This window comes from Lynx canadensis, chromosome A2, assembly GCF_007474595.2.
Source record: "Lynx canadensis isolate LIC74 chromosome A2, mLynCan4.pri.v2, whole genome shotgun sequence".
Classification (NCBI taxonomy): Eukaryota; Metazoa; Chordata; class Mammalia; order Carnivora; family Felidae; genus Lynx; species Lynx canadensis.
Window position 1 is genome coordinate 84,537,391 of NC_044304.2, and position 21,975 is coordinate 84,559,365.

General features: G+C 35.9%; 1 protein-coding gene across 1 annotated transcript in view; it reads right to left on the reverse strand.

Moving 5' to 3' along the window:
• Window positions 1-21,975, reverse strand: part of SEMA3C (semaphorin 3C) — a 176,241-nt gene that overhangs the window by 42,146 nt on the left and 112,120 nt on the right. Inside the window, exons 10-12 of the mRNA XM_030307851.2 lie at window positions 20,240-20,309; window positions 18,323-18,467; window positions 9,175-9,397 (exon numbers count right to left, since the gene is read on the reverse strand). Of these exons, the coding sequence (XP_030163711.1) occupies window positions 9,175-9,397; window positions 18,323-18,467; window positions 20,240-20,309 (438 nt within the window). The remainder of the gene's footprint in view (window positions 1-9,174; window positions 9,398-18,322; window positions 18,468-20,239; window positions 20,310-21,975) is intronic.

Genomic DNA, 21,975 nt, shown 5'->3' on the forward strand with positions numbered 1-21,975 from the left:
TTCCTCCACCTTCAAGGCCAGCAGGATCACATCTCTCTAACACGTCTTCCTTTGTCATATCTCCCCCCCAATGATAGCCAGGAAAGGTCCTCTACTTTTGTGAAGTCATGTGATTAGATGGAGTACACCCAGACAATTCAGGAAAATCTCTTCATCTCAAGGTCTGAAACATTAATCCTATCTGCAAAGTCTCTTCTGCCACATAAGGTAACATATGCACACATTCCAGATACTACGATGTAACCTTTGGGGGGCTATTAGTCTACCTGACACATCAGTGAAAGAGAAAAATAAGCATACAACTAAGTAAAACATATTTGACTTTAATACCACAGATTCACCTCAGAAAATCAAGTTTCACATCTTTTTGTTCCAGTTTACACTATACCTCATATTCTAAAATGAAACACTTCCTTCCATTTTCTACAAAATTTGAATTTGTTGTTCAATAAACAACAACAACAACGACTTTAAAAGCTGACTTTCTACAGAAACCACCCCACAACTAAGAGCTAGCTATAGACCTCCTTTGGGTAATCACATAGAGAAGGCTTGGCCATGCTGAGTGTAAGGCTGTGAATTCTTCTCCCAGCGACAAAAGCTGCTAAAGCTGCCTCAGAGAAACTTGGCAGCACATCAAGAACAAAAACGTAGTGTGGTTATCTCTTCTTAACACACAGATGAAAGATTTTAGATCGTCTTTAGGCTAGAAAATGGACTTACATTCATATACGAGTAAAGAGTTAAATGAAGGCAACATACAGGGATGAGATTTGGCTGTAGTGGTTTTCAAGTCACCTAGGAAAACATCAGTGACTAAATGGTAGAAGAGTCACTGTTACAGAGCAAACCATCAGCATCTTTCCTGCTGAGAGACACTGTCTCCATGCGTGATATTCTGAAATTCTCCAAATATATCAATTGAGTATGCACAACCCATTTTAATTAAGTAACAGAAGCATGCCAAAGAGATCTACATGTGTTTTGGTGAGTATGTAAGACATACTGAAGACAGATATAAGCCCCACTTAAAAAAATTGAAATGAGCAAAGATTTTAGTGATACATCAAAAATTAAGGTGAAGACCTACTCCATTTTTGCAACCTCTCCTCTCCCCCCCCAAAATATAACCTCCTTCATTCTTAAATATATGGTTACTTACATAAAAATATATCAGATTCACAGTTTACGCTTGATCTTAGCCAAAAGGCCAAGAAGTGATTCAGATTCACAGTTTAAATTCCAGCTGAGTTAATTCACACACAATTCCGGTCTGTTCCAAGTCTTCTGTCACCTTTTAAGATGTGTCTTGTTCACATGTAAGACTCGGTGACAATATGTGGATAGGCAAAAGTGAGTGATGTGCTCAAACAAAACAATGCTGATGCTAATGCTACATGTCAGCTCATGAATAGTATCATCTTGACATTTGTGGATGAAATATTAAATTCATTGTAAAATGAGAAAGAATAAGTTAAATTACCTGAACTTCATAAGTAAAACATAAATAATATAAAATCGTGTTGGCAAACGAGGTAGTAACTTGAAGAGAATAAATGCTCAGGATATGAAATCAGCCAGCAAGAGTTTATATTTCAGTTGTATCATATACCAAATATCTATGTGATGTTAACTCACCTGAGCTTCCATCCAAACATGATGGAGGATAAGTACAGCTCATTCATTCATTCATTCATTCATATCTATTGAGGGGCAACTTTGAGTGATGCACTATTCTAAGTACTGAAGATACAACAATGAATAAATCAGACAAATATCCTTGCCCCCCATGGCGTCTGCATTCTCACATTTTCTCACAGAGTAGTGATAAGGGTTGGATGAGATTCTAAACAAAAGGTATGTATTATGAATAAATTTAATTAGCATCATTATAATAGTAATAAAAGATTTCAGAAAAAAGTATACTTATTTGCATAATAAGTGGAACACTAAATAAATAAATGGGTTATTCAGGCAAATTAAGAACACTAAAATTTATATAATCACTATATGAGATTGTATGCTGTCTTAAAAAAATATACCTTGAAGAGTGTCTTGAAGAAAAAAATTTCTGCTTTTTGCAATAAAAGTTTTTCAGCAATTAGCCATATATGTTTTCAAGAAGCTGTCTTTTGGAGGCATCATTTAAATGAGAACATTTATTTCTGGATTAGCAATCACTGTATGGGCTACCTTCCTTCTTTTCCTCCCTCTCTTTACATATTCCCTTTTTGCTACTCTTCTACATGATCAAGCAATCATCACACCGCGATTTATCATCTTCTCCTGTCAATTCAGCCATCATTCCACTGTGTTCCATTAGTTTTTCCTGCTGTGAAAATCCCAGTAGAATCCTTGGTAAATTCTCAGAAGTTTCCAGGTTCTGCTTTGGAAAGCAGTGAACCACAATGTTATTAAAATCCAGTGACTTATAAAGGGATTTGTTCCTCACTCCTAAGCAAAGGGGAAGTCTAGACATTATCCTCAGAGTGACATTCGTGCCCAGCTTCCAACTGATGGGAGTCTTTTCTGAGCTCAAAAGCACAGCTCTAGCTATCAAATTTTACATGGAGTATTTTAGGGCGTTCTTTAAAAATCAAAATGTCTGGCTCTGTGGTTCATTAAGTGTGCCATTCCAAGAGACAGGACTGCCAAAACCGGTTCATTCCTATGAAGGTAGTTATCCTGTAATGTTGCAAGGCAAACGTATTAAGACTTTAGTCACATATGTGGCACGCACTTCAAAACTCCACGCTTTCAAAGGACTTGCTGGAGCCAACATTCCAACTTAGTACTCATCCAGTGAAACGGAAGCTAATAAGAAGCATGAAACAGTACACAGTATATAAGAATTTTGGCAGAACACCACATGTATCGACCTTACATTTAAAAATCATAATGACATTAAATCATCCTAAACTACTAACATCCATTCACAAGAAACTATCGTGCTTTCATCAGAAATCACATGTCATTCTGATTCATATATAGTGCTAAAAATATAAATTTGATCGAATGTATCTGAACTTGACCCAGACATTTAGATATTTTCATAACTCCAAAAAGAAAACAGGCAAAAATGTCTTCACTTGTGCAATATAGTCAGCTTTGAACAAATGGCCTGGATGTAAGCAGTAGGTGGCAAAGTTAAAATAGAAATGTTAATCCTATGAGAGCCCTTGCCGGCTGTTTTACAGCCTTTCTTAAAGATTAAGAAAAAGGTGGTGGGGGTGGGGGGGGGTGGGAGCGGGTAAAGATCATAAAAATACCCACATCACTAATACTAAGAACTAATACACAGCAAAACAAAACAAAACAAAACAAAACAACAAACCAGAACAAAACAAAGATGCTACAAAACACCACCAAATACCACCAAATAAAACAAAACGTGATTTTAAGATACATTTTTTTCAACATGAGATCTTTTTTAGAGGAGTAGCAGCAGGAATGAATGGGAACAAAAGGAAACTTAGTTTCTAGTTTAAGTTTTAATAGAATAGCAGCATATTTTTTACTCAAGATAAAAGGAGAAATATTTATTTTGGGCAACATTATGAATTCCTGTATTATATCTACATATTAGAAAATAGCTCCTTTAAGAAGTCTTAATTTTTCTAAAATTATCCAACTATCAGACAAAACAAGATCAGCAAACTTGTTCTCTAAAAGGCCAAATAACAAATATTTTAGGCTGTGTGAGCTAAACAGTCTCTGTGGCAACTACTCAACTCTGCCATTGTAGCACAAAAGCAGCCACAGACAAAATGTAAAGGAATGACTGTGGCCGTATTCTTATAAAACTTTATTCATGTACGTGGTAATCTACCAATTTTGTCATTTTCAGTGCTCATGAAATATTTTTCTTCTTTTGTTTCAAACATTTAAAAATGTAAAACAACATTCTTAGCTTATGTACCATACATGCAGTGGGTCAGATTTGGTCTAGGTTGTAGTTTGCTGAACCCTAGACTAGACATTGACAATGCAAACTGTAAGAAATAAAAGATGAGTAGACAAAGCTTAAATGTTCTTTCTTTCTTTCTTTCTTTCTTTCTTTCTTTCTTTCTTTCTTTCTTTCTTTCTTTCTCTCCTCGTCTCCCTCCCTCCCTCCTTCCCTCCCTTCCTTCCTTCCTCCCTCCCTCCCTCTTTCCTTCCTCCCCTCTCCTTCCTTCCTTCCTTCCTTCCTTCCTTCCTTCCTTCCTTCCTTCCTTCCTTCCTTCCTTCTCTTTTTGCCTCCCTCCCTCTCTTTCTTTCAGTTATTATTTTATCTACCTGTCTGTCTGTCTGTCTTTGAATCTGACAATACACAAAATATAATGAAGTAGTTCCAGGCGAGTGGAGAGTAAGATTATCAGCCTCTCAAACTCAGCCAGTATAGTACACTATAAGGGGCTAATTGTAACTCTTATCAGGCATTGGACCCACATAACTACCATGAAGATTCTGGGATTTACAAAATCATTCACAATATTCAAAGTGAATACAGTTACATAATATTCTATTTTCATTCCAATTAACTGTCATGTAAGTTTTAAGTTTTTTTTTTTTTTAATGGCATCTTCTTTGACAGCTAATGTCTTCATTGAATTCCTCTGAATTTTCCATAACGGTAAAGAGAAAAGGAAGCCATGAGAGAAGCTTGCCTCTGGCAGTATTTGCAACATTATTATTTACTTATAACAGCTGAAAAGCTCTCTGGTAATTAGGGATTTGGCAACACCATGACATCTTATCTCCTTCCTAAGATATTTAGATACACAAGGTAAGAAATCCTTGGGAGCAGTGACCTGTAATCCTCCCAAGTTCCATTTCAGAAAAGGCTATTCTGTTCACTTTTAGTAGCAAACAAGCACTGAGGACTCTTTTGAAGAAGTTTTGCCAGCGATCCAAAAACTACCTGGGCAACGAATATTTCTATACCAATATACTGGCTGTTAGAGTTTCAGGTAAATTGGAATCACTGCTTCTGAATTACAGTGCAGATTGATAGGACCATGGGGACAAGATCCAATGGTTAAGTGAGTTATCATCTCTTCAGAAAGATGCTGTCGGCAGAGGTACTGTCATAGCATGTACTCTCCTGTTGGAGGACAGTCTTTCAGAGACTCATGTGGCTTTGTAAGGAATCATTAGGGAAGCGTCTCAATACAATTAAAAACATATCCCTAAACACTGTTTTTCAAAATGACACAAATGTTTAAATACCAACATAAAAAGTCTATGTAAAAGTGCCAGATACTTATGTAGTAAGGAAAGCCAAAGAATTTGTGCAAAAGTATGTTTTTTACTGCCTTCTATCTGAATAAACTGCTACACAGTTTATAAAGACTTGAAAATTCCATCCATTAAATCTACATATTTTATGCAGACTTTCATGAGAAAACAACCCAACTGTGACATCAGAGTCCACTTTTAACACAAGTTCCAAAAGAAAAAAAAAAAAAAAGAAAACATTTTTTTATGAGTGATATAAGATATTAGGGAGAAGAAGGACTCTAAAATTTACCACTTCACTCAGGAATTTTTTTTTTAATGCAAACTCCATGTTAGATGATTGAGCCAAGGCTAAAAGCAACTCTTCAAAGTCCTCCACATGGAGGTTACATCTTTGGAGAACACAGCTTATATGCAAATGAAGAATAACTTTTGCAAATAGTTATGAATTCACTTCATTATATGAGTAGCAATGTATATAGTCATGATATTCAATTCATCTTGACAAATATTTATTGAACTTACCAGGCACTGTGATATGCCTAGAGAGATACATATCAAGGACAAACAGAACCTTGAAAGGAATGTGTGGTAAGAATACAAATATGGGAGACTTGATTAAGAGTCTGAGAGTTTGAGAGTCTTAGGAGTGGATAAGTTGAGTTTGAAGCATGATGTTTGAAATGTTAAGGAGTTATACAATCTGTGTTCTCTAAAAGTAAGATGTAAATCAACAACACAGGTGTTGGTGGGGATGTGGAAATAAAGGAACATGCGATGCACTATTGGTGAGAATGTAAACTGGCAGAAAACGGTGTGGAGTTTCCTCAAAAATTTGAAAATAGAACTACCCTATGAACCAGCAATTGCACTACAGGATATTTACCTAAAGAATACAAAAACACTAATTCAAAAATATACATGCACCTCTATGTTTATAGCAGCATTATTTGCAATAGCCAAGATATGGAAGCAGCCCAAGTGTCTATCAAGTGATGAATGGATTTGCATACACACACACACACACACACACACACACACACACACACACTGGAATATTACTCAGCTATAAAAAAGAATGACACTTTGCTATTTGCAACAATGTGGAGCTAGAGAGTATAATGCTAAACAAAATAAGTCAGACCGAGAAAGATGAATACCATATGACTTCACTCATATGTGGACTTTAAGAAACAAAACAAAAAAAGCAAAGAAAACTAGAGACAGAGTCAAAGCAAGAAACAGAATTTTAATTATAGAAAACAATCTTATGGTTACCAGAGGGGAGGTGAGCGAGGGGATGGGTGAAATAGGTGATGGGGCTTAATGAGTGTACTTGCTGTGATGAGCACAGGGTGATGAATGGAGGTGCTGAATCCCTATATTGTACACCTGAAACTTTAACACTGCATGTTAACTAACTGGAATTAAAGACTTTAAAAAAAAATTAAAATATAATAATAAAATAAAATACAAAAAAAAATAAGATGGGGTGCCTGGGTGGCTCAGTCGGTTAAGCATCCGACTTCGGCTCAGGTCATGATCTCACAGTCCGTGAGTTCGAGCCCCACTTCGGGCTCTGTGCTGACAGCTCAGAGCCTGGAGCCTGCTTCAGATTCTGTGTCTCCCTCTCTCTCTGACCCTCCCCCGTTAATGCTCTGTCTCTCTCTGTCTCAAAAATAAATAAAACATTAAAAAAATTTAAAAAAAAGATGTAAATGCAAATATTGAGCTCTGGAAATGGCAATGACTAGAGATATACATTTTGGATTTGTTTGTACATAATGGAAAATTAAAAGCACATGAATAAATGAGATGGCCAAAGAATATGTAAAAAGAAGAGGACTGTGGACAGAGCCTTCGGGAATACCTATGCTCACCAGCCGGAGGAAGCTAGGCTAATGAAGGAAACAGAACTGCCAGGGAAAGAGGGGAGGTATGTTACTTGTGGCCGAAGCAGCAGGTGAAGAGAGATTCTGCAATACCACGTGACATGAAGAGAAAAGGGAAGCGCTTCATTGGTTTAAGGTCATTGGATTTTCTTATGAGGACACTGAACACCTCGGCAAAATCGGCAGAACAGCAGGGATGGCAACAGGTGGAGGTGTTGTCTAGTTTTGTATCCTGGTGTAAGGTTTCCAAGCCAAAGATATAGTAGAGAATGAAATGAACAAATAAAGCGAATAAGAAAATAAGTGATAAAGAAACGTCCTGGAGATAGCAGGAAAGGAGGAAATTGAGAACACTGAAGAATGATTCATCTGGGAAGGAAGGATTATTTCTCAGGGCAAGCTAAGCGAGGATCAGTAAAAACACAGATACGTCCAGGTGTGAAGCAGGATGCCAGATAGTACATGTCAGCAGATTCTTGCCCTCAGACCAATACAAACTGAAATTACATGAGACTAAAAGATTCAGATCTGGGTTTTAAGTGTAAGAAAAAAATAAGAACTTCGTAAGAAAGGCACACTTTGAAAGTATTACTTAGCCAAGAAAAAATATCCACATCTTAAACTGATTGAAGCCTGAAAGCTCAGAATACATATTGCACAACTGCATATCTGTTTTTTAAAAAAATGTTTAGTTATTTATTTTTGAGAAAGAGAAAGAGAGCAGAGGAGGGGCAGAGAGAAAGGGAGAGACAGAGAATCCCAAGCAGACTCCATGCTGTCAGCACAGAGTCTGACACAGGGCTTAAATTGACAAGCCATGAGTCATGACCTGAGCTAAAATCAACAGTTGTATACTTAACAGACTGAGCTACCCAGGCACCCCCACACCACAGCACATCTTATAAATCAGGTTTACAGACACATTTGAGATCTATTTCTGAAACTAGTAGAGAAAATACCTAATTTCATGAAGTAGCTCTGATATTATAGGTAAAGAGATTTCATCACTTCCTGCAAGGTAGTCAGGAATGTTTGAAAGATGTTAATTACTGCCTGTCAAACTAGTTTTTTTCTCTAGAGTAGTGGTTCTCAAAGTTTAGTGTATATCAAGTTACCTGGAGGGCTTGTTAAAACACAGACGCTGGGTCTTATCCCTAGAGTTCTTGGACTAGAGCCTGAAACTGTATTTCTAACAAGTTCTTGGGTTATACTGATTTTGTTGGTCTGCGGACCACATTTTGAGAACTCCTGCTACAAGGTCAGCCATCCCACATTCGTGTAGGTCTACAAACAAGAGTATTTTTCACTCAACTAGTCTATTAAGGTAAATTGGCAAACTACAATTGTGAATGTATTAAAATACTACCATTAAAATACATATTAAAATACTACCATTTAAAAAAAACCTATCTTTATTTGTTATTAAATTCACTTTTAAATGTTATCTAGAACCATCTACCATTATCATAATCACTGGAAAATGACTCCGTGTATTTATTAAAAAGTTGCAGGGGCGCCTGGGTGGCTCTGCTGGTTAAGCATCTGACTTTGGCCCAGGTTGTGGTCTTGCAGTTCATGGGTTCGAGTCCCCCAGTGGGCTCTGCACTGGTAGTGTGGAGCCTGCTTGGGACTCTCTCTCTCTCTCTCTCTCTCTCTCTCTTCTCCTCCAGTTGTGCTCTCTCTCTCTCTCAAAATAAATAAATTAAAAAAAAATTTTAAAAAGTTGCAGAATTTGGTTCAGTTGAGAGAAACACTAACCCATGCTTAAAAGTCTTCCCATACTTTCATTCAGCTCATAATTATTATATTTCACTATAATATGTGCCAGGGACTCTTCTAGGTGCTTTACATATATTATTCCACTAGTTACTCATGATAACCCTATACAGTAATTTGTTTTATTAACTCCATTTTACAGATGTGGTAACAGGCATTGAGACATTAAATACCTCAGTGAGAATCAGACAGAAATACCATTGGAGTCTCTCTGATTCCAATATTATGGTCCTGACCTATTATGCTCTTTGACTACACATTAAAGTATAGTTTGAGCTCAAATACTTACCTGTTCCGAGAAACAGGACATGGTATCTACCATCAGCAGCATTCACTCGATCCACAGCTATCTTTGTGTACTTATAGTCAGTGCCTATACGAACAATCAGAGGTCTTCTGTGGATTGGGTAGATAGAATTGTACATGAGAGGATGGTTCCGAATAAAAGTGACAACGTCATCTGGGAACTCCTTAGTGGTCCGCATATTGGGCGTAAATGCTCCTCCTGGGCACTAATAAAATATTTTAAAAAGAACCAAATTAGTAAATAGTTACTTCCTTTTAGTAATAACCAAAAGACCTCCACTTTTCAAAATATTTAGAAGCTCAAGTTGTTGTAAGCACAGATCCTCTTTGACTTACAATTATGGGTTTAAATTCTGATAAACCCATCATAAATTGAAAATACTGTAATTTAAAATTGCATTTGATACACTTAACCTGCCAAACATCATAGCTTAGCTGAGCTCACCTTAAACGTGCTCAGAACACATACATTACCCTACAATTAGAGAAAATCATGTAACACAAAGCTTGTTTATACTAAAGTGTTGAATAGCTCATGTAATTTTTTGACTGAACTAAGAGTGAAACACAGAATGGCTGTAAGTGTATGGGTTGATGACCTTTGTGATCACAAGACTGGGGGTTGCGGCTCGCTGCCCTACCCAGCATCCAGAGAGGAGAAATCACTAGCCTGGGAAAAGATCAAAATTAAGTATTCAAATTACAGCTTCTGCTGAATTTGTATTGTTTCTGCATCATTGTAAAGTCAAAAAACTGTAAGATGAACCATCATATTTGCTACTCATTGAGGAGAAAACAACATGACTATATATACAACTATCTATAGCAAATGAATTAAAAAAGTGTACAATTTGACCACTTGAACAAGGCTAAGTCCACTTATCCTACTCCATTTGTTTTTGGAGAGCAGTTGATGCCATTTTATATATAACTTTTTACCTTCCCATCTGTCACTTTTCTATTCCTATTCTTGCCAGTGACAGTGTTGTTAGGGGGGGGGGGCACACTTGTGGATATAATCTAGTACTATCACTCGCTAAAACAGGTTATCATTATCAGTTTCAATCAGAATTGAATTCAATACAAGAGTTTTATTCCATATGATTCTTTCCTCCCCAAAGAGGGATCTCTGAAGTCAGAACTTGGATTGGATGTGGAAAATGAGAACTGATAACTCCCTTCTAGAAAAGATTGCTATGACTTCCATTAATCTTTGAATAAAATTCCAATCCCTTAGCATGGTCTCGAAGCTCCTATATGTCTGGCTTTCATCTACCATTCCCAAAGTACCTCTTGCTCTTCTTCAGTCTCAAGCACGCTCCCGCTCCAGAACTTTGACACTGGCTATACCCATTTGGAACGCTCTTCTCCCTATAACTCCATTCTGAACCTCATTCAGTTCTCAGTTCAAAAGTTACTTCTTTAAAGGTAACACATATAAAAATAGTTCCCCATCTCCATCTCTACTTTCTATCTCCTTAACCAGCTTTATTTTTCTTCACAGCTCTACTTACCTAACTGTATATTATATATTTGTTGTTTGTATGTCTATTGTTTGTTTCTCCCTCTGGAATGTAAGGTATGTATTGACCTGAACTGGGTATATTTTGTTCATCGTTTCACTCTCAGAGCTACAACACAGCTGATAAAGAGTAGATATTCAACAAAGAGCAGTTTATTGAGAGAATTACTCTATTACATCTGGCATTCAATTTTGGTGCAGGGGCTGTATGAAACAAGAGCTTCAGTTCTGGCCAGGAGAGGAAAGATTCAGAGCATCAAGGTCAAAGAGGCAGCTAGACAGCAATAATAACTGAAAAGGGACTGCTGGACAGCTTTAGCAGTTCTGGAAAGAGCGCATGACAAGGGCTTCTGGGGAGAAGATTCCATTTATAGGGTATCTGAGGCCAAGCTCAGGGGCAGGCGGGGAGCTTCTGAAGCTTGGAACTCAAACTTATCCACTAATAGGATCCAAGTGTTAAGTTATACAAGCAAAGCTGTTGGTATAATCTTTAACACATACAAACATTATTTGTGTAACCCTATTAAATAAATACCTGTCAATATTTCTACTTTTAGAAACAAAAAAATATTTAGTCATATTTTCTTGAAAAAGACCATTTCTTTTCTAGTTTTCATTTATTCCCTTTAGAGAGGTACAAGGTAAAAAGAAATCAACAAAGCAAACTTTCTGATCAATAGCAAATCTATGGCAAACAGTAGGATGGAATGGGTCAGTAACATACTGGAAAGTTATACCTTTTCTTTTTTTTTAATTTTTTTTTATTTAATGTTTTTATTTATTTTTGGGACAGAGAAAGACAGAGCATGAGCAGGGGAGGGGCACAGAGAGGGGAGACACAGAATCTGAAGTGGGTTCCAGGCTCTGAGCTGTCAGCACAGAGCTCGACGCAGGGCTTGAACTCACGGACTGTGAGATCATGACCTGAGCCGAAGTTGGAGGCTTAACTGACTGAGCCACCCAGGTGCCCCAAGTTATACCTTTTCAAGAGTGGCAATGAACACTCATTTCTAGCTGATTGCTCCTATGCAGGAATACATCCTGGTGTGGCCAGATTTCAACAGAAGATAGAAATGTGGAATTTTATGTGAAATCTGCCAAAATTTTAATGTTAATTCAATATAAAAAGAGAAAAAATAACTTTAGGGGTCTCCCAAAACATGGTGATCTCTAGGTTAAACCCTTGCAACAACTTTCCCACAACGTTAGTGCCTCTGGACCAGCATCCTTGGGCAGACTCACATTTGCAAATAACTCTCAGCAAATTATAATGTTGCCTCACTCATTTAGACTCTATCATACTGAATGCAATTTTTTGACTCACTTTGACCAGTTAACGTTACTAGAACTTTTTACAGGACCAGTAAATACAGCTCTTTTTTTATAGAAAGGCACAAGGAGCAATTAAATGACTTCAGTAAGGAGAGATAATGAGGCAAATAATAAAACTAAGCCAACCCGTTCATAATCCCATTAAGTAGACTTTCATCTGGGGCTCATGTGCTTTTCTTTTAGGAAAAAGCATTATATTTAAATATACATGTTTATAAATTGCCCACAAAAAAGACCAAATGAGGACAAAGAATTTCATTTGAGGGTATTCTAAACTGATGCATATGTTCCATACTTCTGAAAAGCGTAGAATTATGGGTGTTTTCTACCCTCATTCTACACACAAAGTGGAAAAAGGGAAATACATTGCTCACTGAATGAAAAAATGGAAAGACCAAATGCACGGGCAATTCAAATAGTTCCAGTTCCTCATAAAACACCACTAATTATGGTTTGCTAAGCTGAGATGTCTCTTTAAATATTTGCAAACATTCTCATTTGTAGGTTCCAGAAAGATCCAAAGTTAGCATATATTACTGAGCAATTTATATAATTTCCAGTTAACAATTTTCATGTGTGATAAGGTGATTAAATTAGAAGTGTCTGGTTTCTTGGCCTTACTTAATTGAAATTCGGTTAAAATTATGTTTCAGGTGCTCAAAACTGTAGTAACCCAAATAAATCAACTCACAACTCTAATCAGTTATTTTATATTCATTCAAATGTCCCCTATCTGGGACTTTTGTTTTATAGTCACAATGAACTTCTTGCTTAGAAACAAGTGTTTCCTGGTAGACTTTTATTTTCGAAATTACCAAAGAATTCTTTTTGACAATAATTAATTTTTTCATTGATTCGTGGCACAAACTTTACAGATAAGACACAGGGTGAGTGAGAACAATGGTGACAAGAACAAAAATGGATGACCCTTTGCAGATTCTGTATCTGGACTTGCAAGTTTGCTCAGTGTAACATTACCAAATACAAATAAGATGCAACTAACTTATCCCTTGCTTTGTGATATGAGAAAGCATATGTACTAAAATCTCAAGATAAATATAACATCCACGTACTACCATAAAACAAAGTCTCTGTCCACAAATGAGGCTGGTGTCCCCCTCTTTAGAAAGCTGATTTAGCTCTGCAAATTTTCATTAAGTAGTTTGGGTTAAACTTCAAGTTGTTTTTCTCCAGTTCTAGCATTCTGTTTATCAAGCAGTGACAGGCACTCCTTTTTTGAGTAAAGACATTTTAAGTATTTTGATTACTAAAGTGCTGGGTGAAATGCTGGGAACAATAACAATGCCATGTTAAGGACGTATCAGCAATCGTCATCCTCACCTAATTTGTTTCCTATTTTTAGGTATTCTTGATGTCTTCCATCCTCTGATGCTCCTCACAAAGCACACCCATGATCCTAGTTTTCAATATTAATATATTGAATAGAATATCCATTCTTTGAACACATTCTTTAAATTTTTAATTTGGGGGGGAGGGGCATAAACAGAGAGGGAGAGAGGGAATCCCAAGCAGGTTCTGCACTATAAGCATGGAGCCCAACACGGGGCTCAATCTCATGAACTGAGAGATCATGACCTGAGCCAAAATCAAGAGTCCAACACTTAAGCGACTAATTTTATTCACTTTTTATTCAAAAAGCATTTTGATGTGCCCAGTAGGAGACATAAGAATAAGAAGCTACCATTATCTTCTAGAAAGAAGTATTCTAGTAAGGAAGATGGGTATATTCAAAGCAAAATAACAATTAAGTCTTATAATAATAATTTAAGACAAACAAAATAAATAACAAATGTTGGTTTGTGATCAGTTGTCATATATGTTTAAGAGCAAATATTTTTTAAATGAATTCAGAATACTAGAGAACTTAAGGGTTTCAGGGTTGGTGAAAGTTTTAAAGATAGGATAAAAATGTTGGAATATTTAGGGAACTATAATTCCTGAGGCACTGCTGGGTCATAGAGCACAAAGTAGAAGAAGGAGGTAGGAGTTGAGATTAAAGACTGGAAAATAAAAGCAAAACTAGTCAGAGAAGGAGAGACTGACATGGTCAAGAGGAACTTGACCTAACACTTGAAAGATGAATGATATATGGATAAATACATGGACATTTGGCATTCCAGAATCTGGGTTAGTTTCTGGCATTGATCTCTGAAACTTGTATTCTGAGAGAAAGTGATCCCCTTGCTGAAACCCTTGGTAGTCTAGGCCCTTTATTTGAAGCCTAAAGAATTACATAGTTGAAGACTTGTACTTTTATGCACCAGTTGGTCCTCATTCTATTTGCATTTATCCTCCATTGCCGACAAGACTGCTCTGCTCCAGTCCTATTAGCTCATACAGAGCTTCTAGAAGGACTTATTAATTTCTATCTTTGCCTTATAATGTAAACTGAAACATCCTTCCTTCCTAACCCAAATTATCCAAATCCAACTGCCTTCAGGGCCAGCTCAGTCTCTTATTGTTTATATGCCTTCTCTAGAGAAGGCTGTCCCATGGCAGTCTTTCTGTCCTCTGGACTTCAATAATATTTATTGTCTATTTTATTCATGTGTCTTGAATAATGCTATGAAACAACATATAATGAATTTTTCATGTCTATATGCCTTATGTATTTTATTTTATTGTAAACTTTCTTCACAGTGTTTTAAACATCCTTGAAGAATAGAAATACTTCTAATGTAAGAACCATGAAAAGATGCATGGAATCAACACAAGTGCCAGCAATAAAGTTCTTTTTTCTTGCCAACACTAACTAGGTGGGTCATGAAGTTTCTGTGTTCTTTTGCTGCACCAGGTACCAGACCTGTAAAGCATAATGATTAAAGCAGATGGTTCTGGTCCACTTATAAACAGATATTAAAACAGAACACTTTTATTAGGTTCTGCTTAACAAGATAGTATAAGCAAAAACAATTTTCTACAGAAGCTTTATACACGTTGCAACAGAATAATGTAATATGTTAGCTCAGCCACAGAGAGAATCTGCAGTCTTTGGCTGCCCTTTGCAACATACCAAAGGTGTCTTGTTTCTTCCACAAACTTGAATCACTTATGGAAAAACATTATGACACAATTGGCAGGATTCTTCCCACTGACTTGTGCTTGCTAGTTGGGGCAGTTTGCTAACATAGCTATCCACCCTGCTTTAAAAGAATCACCTACAAGGAACATTAGAATGAGGGTATACAAGTTCTGCCCCTGTCATTTCTTTAAGAATTCAGTCATGTATTTATGAGGTTGACCTGGCAACTGAACTACTGTGTAGGAAAATTAAATACAGCAATGACAGTTGATTCTTCATTGGGAGGTCTTCAGAAGCAACATTTTTAACCCGAGAGAAGAGGGAATGCTTTGGGTCACTTGGCTGTAGGTCTTCTGGCTACATCAGTGGGATATTAAACCCTGGAAGCCCAGGGAAGAGACAGACACTGGCCACTCTGAGTCACACAGCTGAGACTTCATGGTGTGTTGTTCAGTGAAGGGTGGAGGGACTAAATCTGGGAGGTTTGCTTTTCCAGAAGGAGTTCCAGAGGTCTTCCTCCACCCTGCCTCTTTTACTCCCTAAGGATCACTCATCTGACAATTTTTTTATTTAAGGGAGCTGCTCTGGTCTCAACACCAGATGTAAGAAACCACATTATAGAAATATGTCTCAAGTACCGACTACTCCCTTTATTTCACGGAGTCAGCTCCAGATGTGTGTTACTAAGCCCTGGCTTATACCACACTGCTTTACAACAGAAAAAACATGCTTATTCTTAGCAGCTTGGAAAGAGTGAAAAGTGGGACTGTTAGCAGAATTTTCTAATTTAGCATTGGCTTACTTTGTTTCAATAAAAGGGTTTATCTATTCCCACATTTTATGTAGAATAATCGCAATTCAACGTGAATGGTTTTCTCACTATGATTCCTGAGAGTCCTTTTGAGCTGCCATTCTGGTGAAGTCTGACAAGGGTTGGGAACAGAGGTGGCTTTTCTTCAGGAAAAACAAAACAAAACCCTCACTTGTAATAGTCATCAATTTCCATACTGTAACTACTCTCACCATGCTAATCTCAAGTTACTACTGGGAATCCCTACTTGAGACGAGGCAAGGTGTACACAATCTGTTCTGTAAACTGGATATAGAGTAGTTCCGACCCAAACTCATTGAGGCTCTGGGGCCTCAGACCTGATTCAATTAGCATGGCTCTCTTTTATCAATCTTATTGGTTTATCTGAGAAATGTCTCTTAAGGATATACTTGGAGGAAAGTAGAATTTTTTGAGTTCACAAACCACCCGTTCCTTGACTAATCCCACATGTGTGTTGCAAAAAAGAATAATTAATGGAAGCATATTCTATCACAACCTCCCGTTAATTTTCTGTATTAAGATGAAGCAACGACTTGGTCAACTTCAAATAGCAAGTAATCCTCAAAACTAACATTTATCTCTGAATAGGTTATCAGTGAGTCCCCTGGAAATGAATGAAGGGCACTGAATGAAATAACGAGAGCCATGAGTTATAATGGAATTTGAAAGTGGTTCAGCTCCCCCTTCTGTTGTATAATCTTTGCTCCTTACCCAACCCACCTCAAGTTGAGATACCCTGAGATTGATACATCTGTTGATATTTTCCTTGTGTTATACAAAATCATTAAGTACTTTTTCCACTTTCTGTTGAGCTATGGGCATCAAAGAGAGATCATTTAAAAGGGGATAGATTGTGAATTGTATAATAGGACTTCATCCCCAGCCATGATTAAGTGTGGCTCTTCAAAATTTAATTGTTTCACAGGTAAGGAGCAATGATGATAATCTTTAATTAAAAGTTAATTATTCCTATCAACCACACATTTAAGATGATGAAAAAATAAAGGACTGAATAATACATTGCAAATAAACTCTAAGAATAACACAAAAAATAAATTATCAATTAATAGTTATGTGGGATGAATATCTAAAAGCATATTGGCAGAGGGAACTTCATAACTAAGGAAAAAGGAAAAAGAAACATTTTAAGAAAATAATATTCTAACAAACATCTTTTGATTATTTTCCATAAAATCATTCTTCTCTACTCACATCCACCCTATTTTATAATTATAACCATACTATGAAACTGAAAATATAAGAAAATTATATTCCCTATGAAAGTCCATTGAAAATCATATTCCTCTTGATTGTTTCACCATGTGACATTTTATAGAAACAAAAACTAATCAATATTCTAGAATTCAATAAAGCATTATAATGCGCCAAATGAAAAATAAATAGTAGGACTGTGATCGTTGTAGTGCTGGAGAAAGTTCAATTCCAATTGGTCAGTGCACTGTCTGCAGCTGGAAAGGTTAGTTTTCAACGTACTCCTTAATACTTCTGGTATTACAAAACATGGATATACCTGTATACCTCAAAACTGTAGAGTTTACAAATATTTTACTGAACTAGAATATCACTTTCATCGTGTTTATTTATACATACTATTTCTTTCTTTGAGAAATATACAACATATAATTTTTAAATATATCCCTTACAATGGAAAGATCTACATATGATTTATCTGTAACTTAATTCTGATATGGTTATTCCTTTATTAAAATAGGTAACATTCCTTAATATTAGGAAGGGCTATGTGAAAAGCATTAAAATTCTTTCAGAATGCCGCCAAAATGTTAATTTCCAAACTATGGCTTTATGACAATAAAATTAGGAAAATATCTCTGCCATGTCTAACATATCCAGTTGCCTTCAAATCTAAAAGAGATTTTATTAGCGATAGGACTTAGAAAAATTTGTGGAGAGTGCTATACTATACCATATTTGTAAAATACCAAATCTGAGAACACATAACCTGAAAAATTACAATAAGTGAATCAGTAAGTCAGTAAATATATATATATATATATATTTATATATATTTACACATATATATTGCATATATATACATATATACACACACATATATATGTGTGTGTATTTATTTTTGAGAGACAGAGACAGAGCATGAGCTGGAGAGGGGCAGAGAGAGAGGAGACAAAGAATCTGAAGCAGGCTCCAGGCTCTGAGCTGTCAGCACAGAGCCCGATGCAGTGCTTGAACCCATGAACAGTGGGATCATGACCTGAGCTGAAGTCAGATGCTCAACTGACTGAGCCACCCAGGCTCCCTTCGATTATATTTAATAAACATCAACATGATATCATATCCTGGTAAGTTATATATATATGTTTTTTAAAAAGCAAAATAACAAAGAAATTTTCCTAGATACTTACAGTTCCAGGGCGAGGATATGGAATTCTACCCTGATAGGAGATCAGCTGATGATTGGGCCCTTCTTTATGGGCAAAAGGCCCATTAAACACAGTCTGTATATCAGATAAATGATACACACACACTGCTGATCCTTTAAAAACTGAGCTAAAAAAAGAAACAGAAAGAGATCCATTTTCTTATTTTTTTTAACTTCTAAATACAATTTAAAAAAACAGATGGCAAGGTTTGTGATGAAGAGTTGATAATTCATCATGGAAAAGTTGAACATTACAGTACACACTGTAAAGCTAAAAAATCTTCTCTCCTATTTTGAAATAAGCCATTGGTACATAAAGCATTAAAACATTTAATCCATTTCATGGAGGCAGTAGACAATAATAAGTTATAGAAGAGTTCTCAATGTTTCCAAAATATAGGACAAGTCAAAGAGTTTCTAACTAGTTTATCTTAACAACAAAAAATAAATTCATGATTTATTCAAAAAATATGAATTTGAATTCTAAGTCACTGTCAATAAAATCTATCATAATTTAAGTGAAAGAAATAAATCTCATTAAGAGAAAACTGTATTTCTTGGTCTTAAGATTATTTTAACGTGAGAATGTTCTCACATTTATCCTAAAGAGTAGTCAGAGAAGTCTAAGTTGTCATAATTTATGTATTTTCCTTGTTAATGACAAAAAAAAAAAAAAGAAACAAAAACAGTAAAGTCCAAAAAAAGTTCATTACATTAACGCCAATATAATCTCAGAGAATGTGTTTGGATCCTTACTAAAAACTATTTCTGTTGTCACTAAGGCAGATTGACTGAAACAAACATTTCTCTGACTTACATATATCTCTTAAATTAGATGCCTAAGGGAAAACTTAGATGCCCATTGAAAAAAACAAGATATGTTATTAATCATTAGCACTGCTGCTCAGAAATGACAATTACGAATTTTTCAAAAGACTATTGGTGTTGGGGAAAACAAAAACTGTAGAAATATTTTTTTGAAACAAACATTTTCTTCTGAAGAATTTGGTTCTTTTCACTTTGTTCACTTATTTCTGAGTTAACTCAAGACCACTTTGTCTTTTAGAACACGAGTTAAACTGTTCATCCTGTAGGACATATTTTTACATATTTTATAGGGCAAATGTAAATATGACATATAATCAATATCTTTGTGATTTTATTTTTCCTTGAATGGACCATTACAGTTTACAATGATGCTGTGCTTGCCCTGCTAAAGAAGAATGCTAAAATCTTCAAATTTTTGTTTTTTGGTTGGTTTTCTAATAAAAGGCACAGATTACATTCTGCATTGGCCCTGCTATCGCTTGGGTACTGTGCTGCCTTCTGAGTAACATTCTCAGTGTAAAATAATTAAACACAAATATATCTAGGAAAAGGTGAGAAGACGGCAAGTTGTCTTGAAATATATGAAAATAAGGATTGGACATCCCAGAGAAGTTAGAAGACATTAAACCTATTTTCCAGTATATGAAATACTGCCATAAGGGATATGAAAACTAGTGCACTATTTTATTAGTTTCCAGTCATCATTTTAGATTGCTCCAGAAGTAAAACTTATTTTAGTAGAAATACCAAAAGTTTTAGGTGAATCATGGATCTTCAAACTACTTCCTTAAAACAAAATATCTTATATACTTTATTCCTACATTATAATTCATATTTTCCTTTCTTTGAGAAAAATAGCATATAATCATTATAAATACTCTGTACAAAACCATTTTGAAAGTATTAGTTCAGCTTGAATATATTTTGGTCACCAGGCAAAAGTAATAAAACAGGATGGTTATATCCTGAATGCTTTGTAAAATTAAAAACTGAAAACAATGTTTTGTAATAATTACTGTCATTTAGTGAAGTTTATTGTTTAACACATAAGCTATAATTGTTTAATAATTACCTTGATGTTGTAAAAATGCCATACACTAGTGTTGTCCTTGGGTTATCAGTTTCCAGCAGAAACACATCCTCTAGAAAAGGAAAATATCATTCTTTTAAAGTTCCCAAATATTAACCATATTTAAAAAAATTTACCCCAAGAAAATAATTTCAACTATGAAAAATATTATCGAGAAGCATATTCTGGCAGTATCATTATAATCTGGAAACAACTAAGTGAACCCAATGATAGGCACGTGGTAAAGTGAATTAAATGAAATATCATACAAACACTATAGGGATGTATATAGACTGCAACCTTATGGAAACAATGCTAGTGAAGTAATATTAAGTGAAAAAGGTATAGTGGTATGTAATCTAGACTAGAATCATATGAAAATCGTACAACTATATAACAGATTACAATAAGATTACCAGTGAGTATTTCTGGTTAGCAGAGCTATATTTTCCTGTCTTTTTTTGTATGCATTTTCTAAATATCCTTTAAAGATAACATAATCGTTTTTTAAATTTAAAAAAGTATTACGTTCACAGTTTCTTTTTGACATAGGGTTGGAAGCTGGAATGCGGAAGAAAATTCAAAGCGACTTTTTTCCTTATATAAAAGAAGACTGTTTTGGCTTATGGTTAAAATTGCTAGTGACATTTTTACTTAATTGATAATTTGCCTAATAACAAAAAGTTTAAAGTATATTAAGGCAAAGACAAAGGTACAGATAGTAAGGCTCAGTACCACAGAACAGAACCTGGAAGTAGATTTCTGATAGGAAACCTCAGTGAATAATCAATTGTCACAATTACAAGAAAGGTCTGAATTTAGTAACATTTTTTGCAAATAAGATTCTTGCTGGGAAAAAAAAAAAGATGTAACCCATTTTTATTGCTTACCTCTCAGATGATGAGGTAAAAAAAATCTGAGAATAGCCAGTAGTTTACATTTTAATGGGTTAAAGCAAAATAAATGTCATTTCTAAATGGCACTTAGTAAACATAACACTATGATGTGTATCAAGTTATTCTGATTAAAAAGAGAACTGTTTCTTGGTAGAAAGGAATCAGATCGTTAGTTCTTATTTGACCTGGTATAACTCTACTTATGTCACACATCCTGAAAGTAATTCATCTCAGGGTCACCCAAGAAGGGCTGATTAGAGTACAAATTTAATTTCCACCCTGAAATTTTCCCATCCGACCTTGATTTTGCTAATTAGCTATTAATAGTAAAAATATTTAGCTGTATTTGCATACAAACTGATTTCAAATCAGAATATTAGAATTTATTTTTATTTTTTTTTTCAACGTTTTTAATTTATTTTTGGGACAGAGAGAGACAGAGCACGAACGGGGCAGGGGCAGAGAGAGAGGGAGACACAGAATCGGAAACAGGCTCCAGGCTCTGAGCCATCAGCCCAGAGCCCGACGCGGGGCTCGAACCCACGGACCGCGAGAGCGTGACCTGGCTGAAGTCGGACACTTAACTGACTGCGCCACCAGGCGCCCCAGAATATTAGAATTTAAATGCACATGAAATACACATTCTTTTAGAAAAACACAAATAGGGGCGCCTGGGTGGCTCAGTTGGTTGAGCGTCCAACTTCCGCCCGGGTCATGATCTCGCGGTTTGTGGGTTTGAGCCCCGCATCAGGCTCTGTGCTGGCAGCTCAGAGCCTGGAGCCTGCTTCGGATTCTGTCTCCCTCTCTCTCTGCCCCTCCCTGGCTCACACTCTGTCTGTCTAC